Genomic DNA, 16,907 nt, shown 5'->3' with positions numbered 1-16,907 from the left:
TAGTAATTAATAACAGAGAGGCACAGAGAGAGAGAGAGAGAAGCATTTCAAATTTTTGAGGGAGAAGCGAAGCGGGCAGGTCTGTCTGTGAATGAAAGAAAAAGGAGCCGTTAGTTAGATAAAAAGGACTGAATGATCCGAACCGAAAAGAAGATCATATTATAATTTTATACATCCCGGTGGATGAATGAATGTGATTGGTGGGTGTGCTGCCTGCCCTTGTTTTCTATTTGGTCCCCTTCCGATCCCACCATCTCACCACCACTAACTCCAATTTCTTTCATCTTTTATCCTTAATTAATAACAGAAAAATTCTCTTCCGATGCAAAGTAAAACTATCAGTGTGTGTATTGATGATGCAAAGAAGGTTGGCAGGCAGAGCCACAAGTTTTTATCTGCCTATTCTAGCTTCTTCCCAACCGTTTAACTTGAACATTCCCAGCAGATTGTCCATGGCAGCTGCACCATGCTATCTGATCAGCGAATACCCAGAAGAGAACCAGCTTTTAGAAATCGACAGCCCTCCATAATTAATGCAGCCAATTCTTATGCAATCACACTAGCTGATATTTTCTTTCATCGAGGTCGTGCAAAATGCATAGATATCTCATCTTTAATGCTGCTTCTGTTTCCTATTCTGTGTAAATCAGTTGCTTCGATAATGAGGTTTGATTTATTGATATAAAATTAATAATAATAATAATAATAATAATCTTTCACAGATTCAATTAAAAGTAAGATCATTTTTTCATCTTCCATGTTCATGCATGTGTAGACAATTTTCAATTAACTTTCAGGAAAATGTCTCTTGCCAATATCTGTTGATGTGGAGTTCCACCAGAGGGAAAAGCGTCGTATTAGTGTCAGGGATAGGTTGGGAAAGCAATGCGATGGTGTATCTTTGGGAAGCAAAACCGTTTGAGGTTTGTGGTAGTTCGGATACAGTCTATCAGAAGCAGGAAGAGCTTGACCAGCGCAAAAGAGTGCTTCCCGTTTTAAACAATGAACTTAAAGGGGCATGACTGAAGGAGTTCCTAGCTAGCATTGATAACATCCAGCCTGAGAGCAGGAAATAATAATAGACGAAACGGACACTTTGGCGAAATTTGTACGGACCTTGATGCTTTGGCCAGCGGTAAAGGGAAGGAGCTTCAGTGCCAAGACTTTTCACAAAATTCCAAGAGGTTGAGCTTGTTCAAAGAAGATTCTAAAGCTACTCCATATTTGGTTTTGGTATGTGCTGCCTTCTAAACCATTGTTAATTAGTGACAAATGCTGCAAGAGTATTTTAAGGCAGGTCTAGCTCAGCAGGCTATGGGAAACAGCAACTAAAAGAGGATTTTACTTTTCTATTTTGGACAGTACTGACGATTGATCTTATTAAAGAGCTGATTTGCTTTTTATCTCACTCCTCTAAAATATGTTGTTAATTTTACAATAGGAAACATTTGATCAGTGTGTTGAAGCATAAGGCCTTCGGTGTTGCGGAAAGTGAAACAGAAACAGGTTGAGATGGAAAGTCCAATTTGCTGTCTCTTTCTGGTAGGTTATTCCACAACTGAACGAGATGTATAAATAGCTAACAACACACCACTCCCTCCCCCTCCCCCTCCCCTACACGCACACCCCCCGTACTGCACGGCTATATATGGAAATAGCATAGATACTTGTCTTGGTCAGAAAGGAAGAAAGAATGGAGGGTATAAGCTGATGAATTTTAAAGAGGAGAATCTGAACAATTTTGTTTGATGCACTATTCCCAAGTAGCAATCTGGGATCTAATTTGAGTTAAAAATGAAGAAATACATTTCACGGATTGGAAATAAATACGTCATATATGATTGCCATTCAAATTAATTCGATGTTGGTGATGCAACTTGTATCTTCTAGAATGATGCGGTCTGATATTAATCGAATTCAATCAGCTTAAATAAAGAGTTGCATAATAATGTTAAGTGTAGTTTTTGCGGTTTCGACGCTTCAAATGGTTTAGGATTACAACTTGTTGTTTTGACAAGTTTTATGGATCTCCAAGATTTCCCTTCCATAATATCTTCCTCCTTTTTTGATCTTGCTTAACAAGTTGACAATAACGGTTGAAGTTTCTATTGCTCTCAGTTGATATCTTCATTCATTAAATTTTATAACCTTTTGCATTTGCAGATGGAGAAATTCATGCAGAGGAAGACACTGAATCAAGAACTGTGTTAGTGACAAATTTAAAGTCAATTCAAATGTTTCATATGCATTTTATCTTCTGTGTTGAAATGTTTACTGACGAGGCATGAGTATTTTAAATGGTAGGATTGTTTCATCTTCAAAATGTTGTTTTTTGCCTCGTATTAGCAAGTCACAGTTACTTTTAGTTGCTGAATCTACAGGAAGTTTCAAACCTTTCTTCATTTCCTAAGCATAAAAGACTGGCATAATGTCATGATGGATTACACTCCCACTGGGGGACAAGACTACTTTCTAATGTTTATCAAAGATGCAACATTAGCAGAATTTGAAGAATCAAAATGAGATTGCTACAATGAAGGAGGAGTTGTTCATAATTGAAAAGAATAAAACATAGGAGCTGGTTGATCGACCCCAAAATAGAAAGGTAATTGGAGTCAAGTGGGTGTATAGAATCAAGCTTAATGCTAATGACTCAAACAATAAGTATAAGGCCAGACTTGTAGTCAAAGGATATGCTCAAATATTCAATGTAGATTACTCAAATACCTTCACACCAGTAGCTAAACTTGATATTATCAAGCTTTTACTTGCCGTTGCAACATAAAAGAATTGGAAGGTGTACCAATTAGATGTCAAGTCAGCTTTCTTGAATGGTTTTTCATAGAAGGAGATTTATGTAGAGCAACCAAAAGGCTACGTAAAAGAAGGAGAAGAAGACAAAGTCTGTCTTTTTAAAAAGGCTTTCTACAGATTGAAGCAAACTCCAAGAGCTTGATAAAGTAGAATTAATGAACATCTGCAGAACTTTAGATTTGCTAAAAGCTTCTCTAAATCAACATTGTATGTCAAGCAAAACGGAGTCAACATTCTTATCATCTCACTGTATATGGATGATCTGCTCATGATAAGAAACTACACAATTCTTGTGGAGAATTTTAAGCAAGAAATAATAGAGGTTTTTGAGATGACAAATCTCGATTTGATGACTTTTTTTCTTGGAATGGAAATTGAATAGAATGAACATGAAGTCTTTATCTATTATAAGAAATACACCAAGGAGATTCTAAAGAAGTTTAAACTTGAAGAATGCAAAGAAATGAGCACTCTTATAAACCAAAAGGAAAAGCTCTGTAAAAAGGATGGAATGTATAAGATTGATCAGACACATTACAAAAGTCATATAAAAATTTATCTCAAAGCTTTTGACTTATGAGAGATAGTAGAAAGTGATAAGCAACCAATTCCACTAGAAAACAATCCTACAATCGCATATATGAATTTTTTAATGAAGAAAAGGCAAAAAGATTCAAAGCTCTTACTTGTCTTCGTAATGCTGTGATTGGAGAAATCTTCACCAGAATTATAGCTTGTAAATCTACTTAAAAAATATGGGGTAAACTAAAAGTAGAATTTCATAAAAATGAGAAGTCAAGAAAAATGAAAGTCTTAATCTCATAAGACAGTTTGAAAAACTAAAGATGAAGAAAACCAAGACTATTAAACACTTCTTTTCTCAAATTTCAAAACTTGTGAATCAAGTGAGACTTTAAGGGGAAGGCTTTCTAGATTCAAGAATAGTAGAGAAGGTCTTGGCAAGTCTACTAGAGAAATTTAAGTATAAGATTTACTCTTTAGAAGTTTCAAAAGATTTTTTAGAATTAAGTTTTCAAGAATTGGTTAATGCATTACAAGTAGTAGAGCAAAGGCAAGCTTATAAACAAGAAAGAACAAGTAAAGAAGCTCTTGTTGCAGTTTTTAAAAATAATAGTTGGGCTAATAATTTTGACAAGAACAATCAAGAATGAAAATGAGAGAAAAGAAAAGGTTGGCAATCAAATAACTGGCGTCAGAACAACATCACTAGAGGGAAGGAAATAAAAGAGCACTTCCCTCTTTACAAATTTTATCAGAAAACAAATCATTAAGAAACTTGGTGTTGGTTTAAGAATCCACAATGAAGAAGTTGCAAATAATTTGGTCACATCCAAAGGTTCTACAAAAATAAACCAGAAGTAGTGAAACAAGTTTATATTGTAAAAAATTCATAAGCCAAGGAAGATCATTTATTCATGGCTATATTAGAACAAATGTGCAACATAACATAGGTAAACAATTTGTCATGGCTTATTAATAGTGGCTGCTCTAATCATATGACTGCAAATTTGAGATTATTCAAGGATTTGGATAAAAGCTACATATTCAAAGTCAAAATTGTTAATGAAAAATATGTGAAGGTTAAAGGTAAAAGGGGTGATTGAAGTTGAAACAATGTCATGTACAAAAACTCTAAAAAATATGCTTTATGTACCTAAGATTAATAAAAATCTAGTAAATATGAGACAATTACTTGAACTTGGTTACTCATTATCTTTTAATGACGGAATGTGTAATATTAGAGACAAAATGGAAATACTACTGCTCTTTGCTAAAATGATGAATAGAAGTTTTAATATTGATTGGAAAGAAGCTTGTTTGAGTGTTATCACTTGTATCTATACTAATTCTATTCTATAGCACAAAAGATTGCGGCATTTCAATTATGCAACCTTAAAAAGGATGGTTGATATGTAGATGGCCTCTGGTTTACCAGAAATACAAGAACAATAGGATATTTGTGAAGCCTATCAATTAGAAAAGCATACTAGAATTGTTTTTCTTGATAATGCATTAAGAGCATCATCAAAGCTCTAACTAGTACACACAGATATATGTGGTCTGATGTACAATGAATCTTTGAATGGTTCAAAGTACTTTCTATTATTTGTTGATGATAGTAGATTCTGTTGGGTTTCTTTTTTAAAATATAAGGTTGTTGAGTGTGTAAGATTTAAGACAACAGTTGAACTGGAAACAAAAAACAAACTGAAGATGTTAAGATCAAACAATGAGGGTGAGTTTACCTATTAAAAAATTAAAGGATATTTGGCAAAAAAAAAGGAACAAACATTAGCTAATAGTGCCCTACACTCCACAACAGAATGGAGTTAGTGAGAGGAGAAACCAAACATTAATGGAAATGGCAAGACATTTGCTATATAAGAAGAAAATGACGGTAAAATTCTAAGCAGAGGCAATAAACATAGCATCCTACCATCTAAATCGTATGACCATAAGAGTTTTGGGAGACAGTGTTTTTTATGAAATCTATTATGGTTTTAAACTCAATGTTGATCATTTAAAAGTTTTTGGCAACCCGTATTATTTCTTATAACCTTATGTTAAGAGGAGAAAACTTGATCAAAAGGCTAATATGAGAATTCTTATAAGCTATAACATAAAATATAAGGCCTATAAAATCTATGATCTGAAATTTAATAAATTTATGATAGCTAAAAATGTAAAAGTTGTAGAGAATATTATATGAATCTAGAAAGTTGTATCAATTAAAGGGACAAAACAAGAGCATCAAATTGAGCTGGATGTTGCAAAGGATAATGATGATGTCGATGACAAACCAGTAAGGGGGATAAGATCCTTAACTGATATTTACAGCAAGTGCAATATTGCTGAAGTAGAACCAATAGATTTTAAAGTAGTTATCAACTCACAAGCATAAATAGCTGCAATAAAAGGGAAGCTCATGATGATATAAAAGAATGAAACACGGATGCTGGTTGATAGACTCGTTCATAAGAAGGTAATTGGTGTGAAATGAATTTTCAAAACCAAGTTGAATACAGATAGGAGTATCAACAAACACAAAGCAAGACTTGTAGTGAAGGGTTATTCACAAGAGCCAGGTATTGACTTCACTGAAACATTTGCTCTAGTATCTAGGCTAGATACAATAAAGCTTTTGCTTACTCTAATAGCACAAAATGGTTGGCATATTTTTTAGTTAGATGTTAAGTCTGCATTTCTAAATGGTGTTCTAAATGAAGAAATACATGTTGAACAACCTGATGGCTTTGACAAGAAGATCATGTTAAACAAAGTGTATATGTTAAAAAAGGCTTTGTATGGACTTAAACAGGTTCCTAGAGCCTGGTACAGTAGATTGGACAATTATCTCTTGAGTTTAGGCTTTGAAAAAAAACATGAATGAAGCAACTTTGTATATGAAGAATGTTGATAAACATACTCAAATCGTTTCAGTGTATATAGATGATTTATTGATTACAGGAGACAAGTAACAACTGGTAGAAGAGTTTAAAACAAACATGAAGGATAAGTTTGAGATGAATGAACTTGGTTTACTATCATACTTCTTAGCTATGAGAAGTAACTCAATCTGAGCAAGGTTACTTTCTATATCAAAAGAGGTTTACTATAAAGTTACTAAATAAATTTGCAATGGAAAATTGCAAACCAATCAGTACACCTATGATATTGGGACAAAAGCTAATGGAGGATGGAGCACCCAAAACTGATGGTAAAGCCTATAAAAGTTTAGTTGGCAACCTATTGTATTTAACTTCTACACATCTAGAGATTGTGTTTGTTGTCAATTACCTTTTTAGGTTCATACAAAGTCTAGGTCAAATCTATTTTGTTGCTTCCAAGAGAGTTCTAAGATATTTGAAAGCAACCCTAGAGTTTGGCATATATTTTTTGAAATCTAGTTCTATTAAACTTGTTGGTTTTTCTGACAGTAATTAGGCTATAAGTGATGAAAAAATGATGAACACTTTAGGTTATTGCTTTGTTATGGGAGGAAGCATTTTCTGTTGAAACTCAAAAAAGCAATTAGTGGTTACATATTCCACTGTAGACACAGAATACATAGCAGCATATGTGGCAACAAAGCAATTAATATGGCAAAGGAAAATGTTGAATGATCTAAACTTTGATCAGCGAAGTCCCACATAATTGTTCTGTGATAACACATCAGCAATAATTATTTCAAAAAATTATATTTTTCATGACATGACCAAACATTTAAAGTTCAAGTACCATGTTATTAGACAGTTCCAGCAAGAAAGAGAATTAGAGTTAATCTACAGCACTTTATAGTTGAAATAGTTATTGCTGATGTGTTATCATATAATTGTTTTGTGATAACACATCAGCAATAGTTATTTTTAAAAATTCTATTTTTCATAACAGGACCAAGCATATAAAGATCAAGTATTATGCTATTAGACAATTCCAGCAAGAAGAAGAATTGATTAGTACTTAAAAGTACATTTTTATGAAGGGTTTATATCATTATTTTGCACTTAAAGTATCAATAACTCCTTAAGTAAAGCATGTTTTATAACAACATATCTAACAACCTACCTTTAATTTGTGGTAAATATTCATCTTAAATATAGGTCTATCACATAAATGAAAGGATTGATTGATAAGCTTAAGTACTGAAATTGAAAGGACAAAGAGATGGTCAAACTTAGAAAAGAGATGTTGGTGCAGTCCAAACTAGAATACTATTTGGTAATTGGGTCATATCTAAAGTTGTAGATCTTAGATTTAGGTCTACTTTATATGCATGGAATGGTAAGACATAGGCCTACAACTTTTATGTGGAGGTCTGGTCTTAATAAGGCAGTTTTCAAGTTCAAATTGCAGCAACAATAAAAAAGTCTGAATCTGTATTACAGTTCAGATACTATTGAATGTTCAGCCCATATCTTGAGTTCTAGAAGTTCAAATGACCTCAATTTTTTTTCTGGAAAGTTAAGATAATTTCCTACAATTTCATATAGAGGTCTGATTCAAATTATCATGTTATCAATGATGTTTTATTCAAACAAGAGAAGATAAGGATTGTCACCAAGTCAAGAGTTGGTCACCCACTCATTAATTAGTCATCAAATCAATAATTTTCAATTTTAGCCTATAAAAAGAGATATTTTCCATACATTTAGACATCTTGGTTTTTAGATCAAAATCATACTTTTGCTTTCTCTCTTTGTATTTTTGTAATGTTAAAATTTTGCTTTCATTAATATATATATATATATCCTTAGATAAAGTAGATGATGGTTGTTTTTTATTCTCCATTGAATTTCTACTCTTTGTGATTTATATTTTTCGCCTGTGTTCTTTTTATTCTCTGGTCTTTGTTCTTTAATTAAAGAACTACATGTATCATTTACTAACAGCCCTATCATGAAATATTATCTCAGCATTGAATTTGACTCGAAAAATAATGATTTATCTATTAATTGGGTTCCATTGGCTTGGGCTGGGTTCATCATTTGAATCTGGGATCTGCCTGATTTGGAGGACTAATGTTATGTCCGAGACTAGGAATTTAGTTGGCATATTCTGTGACAAGGCAGAATCAACATCAGTAATGGCCCGGCTTGCTGGGACGCCATCTCAAGCTCTATCACCTCACTACGTCAACAGGAAAGCTACCCTCGAATATTTCATTTTTAAGAAATGAAATGACCTCAAAGCTTCGCTAGATAAGAAACTCGTGAACGATATCGTTAGCAGATTGTTTTTTTTTTATATAGAATGACTATATTTACTTAACTTGGCAGTATTTATGGAAAGAAGTGAGAGCCAAATTAAAACAGATAGATAGGGTTTGCTTAAAATGAAGGGAGACAGCCAGAGCCCTCTACCTCCCTTTTGCATGGCATGGATATTGGATTAAATACGACTAGGGAGCATTTTCCTTATTATCAGTAGTAAATTGTTTACGCAAAATGCGGTTAGCCCATTGGCTCTCTTTTTTAGGGAATCACATTAAAAGCTTATATTCTTTTGATTGTGTTTTCCTATGGTGTCTCTCACACTTGTACGAGAGAGAGAGAGAGAGGCCATTAACACAATGGAGCCGACAGCACATCTCCAACATGTATAATAATACCCCATCTCTAGCAAACGCCTCTGCTGCCTGGCTGCCTTCCTCTTCATCAGAACTCCATTCATCCTACCATCCGGTTCTCTCCCTCTCTCTCCCTTTTTTTTTTTTGGTACTCTACCTTTTACACATCATCTAAATCGCCTTTTTCAATTTTCTAGATTTGCTCTTTTTCAACCTTCGACTCTTTGCTTGTTTTAGAAGAAACACAAGGATTTATATATGAAAGAAACGATTGTAGATATGTATATTGATCCATAATAATGTGGTTTGGTCTCCATCAAATCAAATGATTTCTCTTAATGTTTCTGGTTTGAATGATCTGTCAAGTCTTTGAGCTCTTTTGATAGCTTTCTTGGTGCATGTCAAATTATGTAGCAAGCAATATTGCAACCCTATTTAACTTTGTTTCTTAACATTTCGTTTTGTAATGATATATATTTCCTTGAACACATGCATTCTAACAGGCTCATGACCTCATGATATGGAAACTTTTTCTCTTTTTCCAAAAGAGAATCCAGCACGTTCTGGAACCCCCGTCGAAATGATTTTTCCACCCTACAGCACCGATTACATCTCTACTTGTGCAATAGAATCTTCAGAGGGCTTTTCGAGGCCTGTGGAAGGAGAGTCGCACCATCAACGCGCCTCTTCTGATAGTTTTCTGGTTGAGCAATTATCTTGGCTTGATGAACTCCTGGATGAGCCAGGCTCGCCTTTGTACAAAGGTCATCAACGTTCATCTAGTGACTCTGTTGCTTTCCTGGACACAGCGAGCAAGACATTTAGGAAAGAGGAAACCAAGCTCAAAACTAGTGCTGCAGCTGGTGGGCCTACTTGGGAATTTCACACCATTAATTATCATGAAAATTCTTGGAAAACTAGCTTTCATTCAGGTTCTACTCCTGACAAGGAAAAGAATAAGTCCAGGGAATCACCCCTGATTTCTGTGACCAGCAGTTCCAGTGGAGTTGCTTCACAAGAACCAGCTGGAGTAGGTTTGCCATCGAAACCTATTGTTAAGCAAAATCAAGATGACTCAGAAGTTTCATCTAACGTTAATCATAATCCTTCTAAATCAAAAACGGATTCCAAACGTTCTAAGCAGTGAGTATTCTAGTAATGCCCATTTTTGCTTGCAATTGAATTCTGCAATTGGGATGCTCTTAACTTATTTAGAATCATGCAGTCAATTCGCTCAGCGTTCACGTTTGAGAAAACTTCAGTATATAGCTCAACTTGAAAGAAGTGTCCAAATATTAGAGGCAAGCTGGCTGCAGAATTTGAAGCGTCCCTAGTGTAACTTAATCAACTGTCCTGCTATATGTACTTTAAGATTTGACTATTTCTTTTGTTTGCCGTACAGGCTGAAGGATCTCAAGTTTCAGCCAATCTTGAATATCTATACCGACAAAGTCTCATACTCGGCATGGAGAATCAAGCCTTGAGGCAACGTTTGGATAGTTTATCACAGGAACAACTCTCAAAATACCGTTAGTCTCTCGATGTGACCCCTACACTTTTATCATTTTTGCAACCCCCCCCCCGACAAATATTTTGGACTCCAGCTTGAGTATCATTTGTACTTATGGGGTGCATATGTTGTTAAACACAGTGGAGCAGGATATGCTAGAGAAAGAAATAGCAAGGCTTAAGTTTTTATACCATCAAAAACAGCAGCAACAGCAATGGCCGCGACAGCAGAAGCAAAAGCAAAATGAGCAACAGAATTATTCTACACACAATCTATCTATAAGTAGAGGAGTGGAGTCACAGATGACTAACCTATATATATGATGAACGGGAGTTAGGCTCTGCAGATGGAGGATTGCCCCACGTTTAGATGATGGTAAAACAAAAGAAGTCAGATATGGAATACATCCTATATACATGTATTTGCATTATTTTTCGTGACTTGGGACCTCATGGGGCCTTAAAACCATTAGAGTCCTCTGTCCCACAGGCATCGTCGGTCTTTCTTTCCTTACTATGTTTGTCGGCCATTCTAGGCATAGCCAACCTCTTGGAAGAGAGGTCGTGTCAGATAGTGGCTTAGGTAGTGTTGATATATACATTACCAAATCAATTCAAGCTTGTAGTTTCCATTAACTAGTTTGCAATGAAAGCAGTATCTGAAGTGGATTTGATTTTTTTTTATGGACATGATGGAAATAAATGCTTCCACGAATTGCGCTATAAACAAAGAAGATAAGCATGCTTTGAAATTTAAAGCTTTTCAAGCTCAAAAATAAGAAAAAACAGGCCATGCATACAAAGTCCTATTACAGGGGCTCAAATCTCCTACCAAACTCTTTCAGAAAAAATATAAAAAGGCATATGGACGCCTTTATATTTCAATTTGACCCCGAACTCATCCAATTTCAGCAGACCCAAAATCTCATCGGCTCTTTAATGAAGCAAATGGACAAGGATTGCACGCAAAACTTTTACGATTTAAGACAATCAAGGATTGACCGTATCTAGAACGGGCATATCGAATAAATTCCCATCACCATTCCTTCTTTCCTTTTAAACCAGTTTTTTCCCTCTTCATCCTCCAAACACCCCCAATCTTTCTTTCTTTTTTTTTAAGCCCCCTGTAGCTCACAACATCCTTAGAAACCAGTATTCTGCAAGCCCACAACATTGGAGTAAGTTTCCTATCCAATTCAAGAGCACGTTTCGCATGGTTTGTGCAGTGCATATCAGCCTACCATCTTGCAAACAGAGCCATTCAGTAGAAAAAATCAGTTAAAAAAAACAAGAAAATTATAAGATCCATACATGGCCAGCAGGCCAACAATATCAGACGCGAGAGAAAGTAGTAGCCAGAAGCAGCTCTTCAGTAAAGAACTTTAGCGCCAGTTTTCTTGATTCAGCAATAAAACAGGAGAAGAGTGTAGATATTGATCACGACCTATTTAGAATCCAGCCTCCAAGGCAATTTTTTTCTATATTGCTGGGGAAAGGATCGGGGTGCCCCAGTTTTCTTCCAGATGAAGCGGGAGCAATCTCATGAATGAAACTTTCAATCCAAACATCATCAACACCACCAAGAATGGAAGCTGCCAATTTTTACGGAAGGGTTCCAGACCCTGTACTCGGTTGTAGTTCCATCTTCATTCTGAGAAGAAAAGAATGATTTAATAAAATAAATACATATATAATATAAACAACACAACATATTCACCAAACAAGAAAGAGAAACTTGATGCAATAGAAACACAACACTCTTCAGTCTTCACAAAAGATGCATTTTCATGAATGGAGATAACAATAGAAGAAAAATAATGATACCTGAACAGATTTTCTTCTGATTGTGCAGTCTCACCAGGAACAATTTTCTTAGTGACCAGAGCATCTTCTTCACCCTTAGCAATGAACGCTCCTTCATGTCTATGAGGCTCAACCATAACTTCGCTTCCAACTCTCATACCTCCACCACCATAGCCTCTTCCTCCAATTCTATAATTTGTAGTTTCAGTAGCTTGTTGTGGACATAATGGAAATGCTTCTACAAAATGAGCGATAAACAAGAAGATATGCATCCTTTGAAATTTAAAGCTTGTAAAGCTCAAAAACAAGAGAAAATAGGTCATGCATACAAAGCCCTAGTACATTAACTCCTGTGGAGCAGACACTGCAACCCATGTTAGAAGAGAAGATTTCTGAATAGCAGACAAACTAGGGAAACCTAAACCGTTTGGAAATTTTACCAGATGTATGATAATTTATAACAACTAGCAATGGCAAGTAAAATCAACACATGCATATCCCTGAGAAACCAATTTTAGAGTGATGGAATTTTTCCATACCAATCAATCTGTTATATAGTAATTCAAATTGTGGCCAACATTCAGCAACCAAGATAGCTTGTCAATTGGCAGAAACATCAAACTCTTTAAGAAGATATAAGAGGCACATGAACACCTTAAGTTTCAATTTGACAGTGTATTTATCCAATCTCAGCACATTGAAAACTAAATCAGCACATTCAAAAAGCAAATGGGCAGGAACAGCATGCAATCTTTTGAAAATTATGACAACAAAAATAGAGATGACAAGATCACTACTTTGCCACTATAAGATCCCATCGCTTCTTTCTCCTTTTTAAGTTGTTTTTTTCCCTCCTCTAAACAGTCTTTCATTTTTTAAAGCCACTATGGCTCTCAATTTCCTTAGAAACCAGTATTCCATGACAATGGGTCAGGGCAAATCGGGGTGGGTTTTCTATGCAACAACACTAAACCCGGTACACCGATAACTATCACTTGCACCCAACCTGGTACACCCATATCCATCAACCCCACCCAACCAGCATCTGGTCAGGTCAGGTTGGGTGGAGGGTCATTTTCACCCGTTGGTTACCATTACAAGCAGTTCAAAGGTATGTCTACCATGGTCGTGCAATGCATATCAGACAATTAACTCCTTTCAGTTTCCTTGCGAGACAACATATGGAACCATTTCATAGAAAAATGAGTATAAATAGATATGCTTAATTCTAGTTCATGCAGGTTCCAACATCTGAACTCGAACTAGATTCTAACCATCATGCAAAAAACTGACATTTCAAGAGACAAGAAAGTAAATTTGAGATCAAATCAATGGAATACTAAAGCAGAAAGTTACCATTCTCTTTGTTCTGCATAATCAAGATACATGATTAAGTTAAATAAAGCTTTTATGCTAAATTTGCAAATATAAATAAACTAACAAAAAGTTACGGCATCAAGACCATAATTAAAATCTCAGACCACAACCTGCTAAAAGGACCGACAGGCGGCAACCATACACACTGATTCCCAGGAAGCAACATTGAATCATTATGCAGCCAATCTTTTCTTCTTCTCACCCCTCACTTGCATTCCCCCACTCTCTGAAGCCAAAGAACCTTTCTTCAGCTTCTTCTGCTTGACACCATCTTCATTCTTCACTTGCTTTTGCTTGACAACATCTTCTTTCTTCAATTTAGCTACCTTCTGCTCCTTCTTCTCACCTTCCCCTTTATTATCGCCTTTCTTTCTCTTCTTTAACAGTTCATCACTGACCTTTTCGAAATCATCATCATCATTATCTATATCCCCTTCACCATCACTCCCCAACTCATCCTCATCAACAACCTGACCATCCCCATTATTATCATTATTATTATTATTACTATCCATATATCTAACCTCTTGTATCCTTCCCTTCTTTTTTCCAACTCTCCTCTCTTTAGCCTTATCTTCCTCCACAGAGACGACACCCTCGTCATTCTCCTGCTCTTTGGGACCACCGTCAATCTTCAACTTCAAATCAGGAACTACCTGATAAACAGGCAAAGCCAAGCTATCAAGCAACTTCAAATGGAAAGACCTAACACCACCCCACTTCCTAGGCACAATATCAGCAATCCCATTAATAGCAGCCATCACATTTTTGGCAATCTCCTCTCTACTCATGGAAACCCTCCCTACCTTCACCACGCTACAAGTCCCACTTCTCAGATACAACAAGGCAGAGCCACAGGCCTTGTCAATCTGCTCCTTCCAATTGTGGTGCTTCAAATCCAGAGTCAGAGGAATCTTCTTCTTCTTGAAAAACTGTTTCCCTAACATCTTAGGCAAGAGAGGAACCACCCTTTTATCAGCAAAGAACATATCATAAGAATCACAGAGTTTCCTCTTGGCCTCAAAGGGACGGTAATCAGTCTTGAGCTTGGAAACCTTGATGATTTTGGAGATGGGTAAGTTGTCGTTTTGAATCTTCTTCTTGGCAGCATCTTTATTGAGGCCTGACTTGGGTCTGTCATCGATTATTAAGCAGATCTCAGGGGCTTCATTTAAAGGGTTGATCAAGGAGTTGGGAAGAGGGATTTTGTGGGCGTTGATGCGGCTAACACCCTTTTGTGGAATCTTTTTGAGGGTTAGAATAAGGTAGAAAAACTCGTCTTGTTCGAGTAATTGAGGCTTTTGGGTATTCAATGTGGAAGATCTCCATTTTAGAAGAGCATTCACAGCTTTCTCCACTGCTTTGGGGCTAACACCAGGTGGTGGTGGTGGCGTGGTCATGATTGATAGAAACAGCCACAGGAGAGAGAGTTACAGCTGCCGGGTGCTGATGGTTATCAGTGTGTGCTTTAGGGTTTAAGACAAGAGAGGAGAAGGCGGTTGGGTTTAGTTTAGGGTTTTGTAGTCATTTTCAATTAAAAGGGCGGAGGGAGAGAGTATTAATGGGCCGCGTTTGATGGAGAATTGGGCTTCTACGTGAGAGAATGGGAAAACGAATAAGGGAAGGGGGGTGGCCCATTTATTTTTTTAGAAAATGTTTGTGGTGTAATGGTGTGTTTTTTTATGATTTTTAATTTTTTTAAAAGAATAAATTACTATCTTTTTAGTGTTTTTATTATTATTTTTATGTGTTAATATTAAATAAAAAAAATATTATCTTAATATATTTTTAAATAAAAAGCAATCGGTATAAATATTAGTTTCAGATTTTTTGCATCCTGGCCTGCACATCGAAGTTTTTTGATCCTACCATTATTTTAATAATGAATAGGAGCGAGCAGAGAAGAGGAGCGACAGCGACGGTGATTGCTCAAGAGCAAGCAAGCATTTTATCTACATGCTATTAAAGATATTAAAATTGAACTTGTATCTATCTGAAATGACATGACTGAAGATGTTAGAGCAGTTGTTTGTTTTTTTCTAAGATTGAGCACAGGATATTTTGTGGTGAAAATGCGGACAGAAAAGGAGGAGGGAAACTCGGGAGGCCCCCAAAGCTTCAATGGCATAAATTCAATGACACGAAGAGAAGTAACCGACAGTGATTTGAGTGAGGTACATTATCTGTTTAAAGATAAAGGGGTAATTACAAAAAAAGAAAGAGAGAAATGACAAGGCAAGAACACAGCTTGAAGTTAAGTTTGAATGCCTTTTTTCAATTAAATTTATGCGTGTCCATTTAAGGGGTAATATATGCTGTTAGTTTCTAGACAAATTAGGATTTGATTAATTTACTTATTGAATTATATAATTCCTTAATTAAAGGGTATAAAAAAAAGAAAGAATATAACAAAGAGGGGTGCGTTTTGTTATCGAAGCTTTTTTTTTTTATTAAATAGAAGTTGAAGTGATTTCCTTACAAAGAGATTCTGTGCCGTTAATTATTTATAGTTCCTGTCACTTCAACGAGAGGTTGGACCAAAAAGCTTTACACCAAGTACTCTTAATGGAGAAAAAATGAGTTTAGATTTTAGAGTCTAGCATTCCATATCCACATAGAGCAGGGAATTTATACAAAATACTACACTGGGATGAATGTAAGAGGCTTGTATGAGTTGGATTATAAGATTTACAGTTACTTGACCCCTGTCCCTTGTGTTTCTAATTGTTGAAGTAAACTTAATCCAGAAGGTCAAGGAAGGCAGCTACCAGCTGTCACCGTTCAGCCACCAACCGACCAGTCACCAGCCGCCAGATATATGCCGTCAGCCGCTTTCACATCGTCGGCCACAAACCGTCTTCATACTTGAAGGTTGAGTTTTCTTGTTTTGATTTCGTGTATAAATAGATAGCTAAGCTTATGCAATTATGAGTGGAGAGATTGAGAGAAACACTAGAGAGAAAGAAAGAGGGGTTGTTATTGTAAGCTTGTCATTATTGTAAACTTGTTGTTCTTGAAATAAAAGAGTGTTTTATCCCCTCCGAGTGTTTCAAAGCCACCATAAGTGGTTTCCTTTAAACATCCAATATGATGCAGCAAAGTGTTTGAGTGTCATCACCAACAGTGAAGAATGGCTTTGGCACCTGAGGCTTGGACATCTGAATTTCACAAGTCTGAAGATGCTAGCAAGTAAGAAGATGGTCAAAGGTATGCCCCACATTGATCATCCAAAAGAAGTCTGTGAGAGTTGTGTCCTCAGCAAACATCACAGATCCAGTTTTGCCAAAGAAGTCAACTGGAAAGCAAACAAGCCACT

General features: G+C 35.9%; 2 protein-coding genes and 1 long non-coding RNA gene across 3 annotated transcripts; 2 read left to right on the top strand and 1 right to left on the bottom strand.

Moving 5' to 3' along the window:
- Nucleotides 1-98: 98 nt before the first annotated feature.
- Nucleotides 99-1,503, top strand: LOC105142707 (uncharacterized). The gene is made up of 3 exons (XR_845593.1): nucleotides 99-666; nucleotides 798-1,233; nucleotides 1,442-1,503. It is a non-coding gene; the product is annotated as an uncharacterized LOC105142707 (long non-coding RNA).
- Nucleotides 1,504-8,715: 7,212 nt separating this feature from the next.
- LOC105142706 (uncharacterized protein At4g06598-like) lies at nucleotides 8,716-11,085 on the top strand. The gene is made up of 5 exons (XM_011050471.1): nucleotides 8,716-9,017; nucleotides 9,406-10,045; nucleotides 10,128-10,203; nucleotides 10,305-10,431; nucleotides 10,554-11,085. The coding sequence occupies exons 2-5, from the start codon at nucleotides 9,423-9,425 to the stop codon at nucleotides 10,733-10,735; spliced, it is 1,008 nt and encodes a 335-aa protein (XP_011048773.1). The 5' UTR covers nucleotides 8,716-9,017; nucleotides 9,406-9,422; the 3' UTR covers nucleotides 10,736-11,085.
- Nucleotides 11,086-13,546: 2,461 nt separating this feature from the next.
- Nucleotides 13,547-15,114, bottom strand: LOC105142703 (ribosomal L1 domain-containing protein 1-like). Its single transcript, XM_011050467.1, has one exon. It carries the CDS (start codon nucleotides 14,989-14,991, stop codon nucleotides 13,765-13,767), a length of 1,227 nt encoding a protein of 408 aa, XP_011048769.1. The 5' UTR covers nucleotides 14,992-15,114; the 3' UTR covers nucleotides 13,547-13,764.
- Between the last annotated feature and the right edge of the window lie 1,793 nt (nucleotides 15,115-16,907).

This window comes from Populus euphratica, unplaced genomic scaffold, assembly GCF_000495115.2.
Source record: "Populus euphratica unplaced genomic scaffold, PopEup_1.0 scaffold148.1, whole genome shotgun sequence".
In the NCBI taxonomy this organism is placed as follows: Eukaryota; Viridiplantae; Streptophyta; class Magnoliopsida; order Malpighiales; family Salicaceae; genus Populus; species Populus euphratica.
The sequence above is the reverse complement of the archived record's forward strand: the minus strand, read 5'-3'. Positions and strand labels throughout refer to the sequence as shown.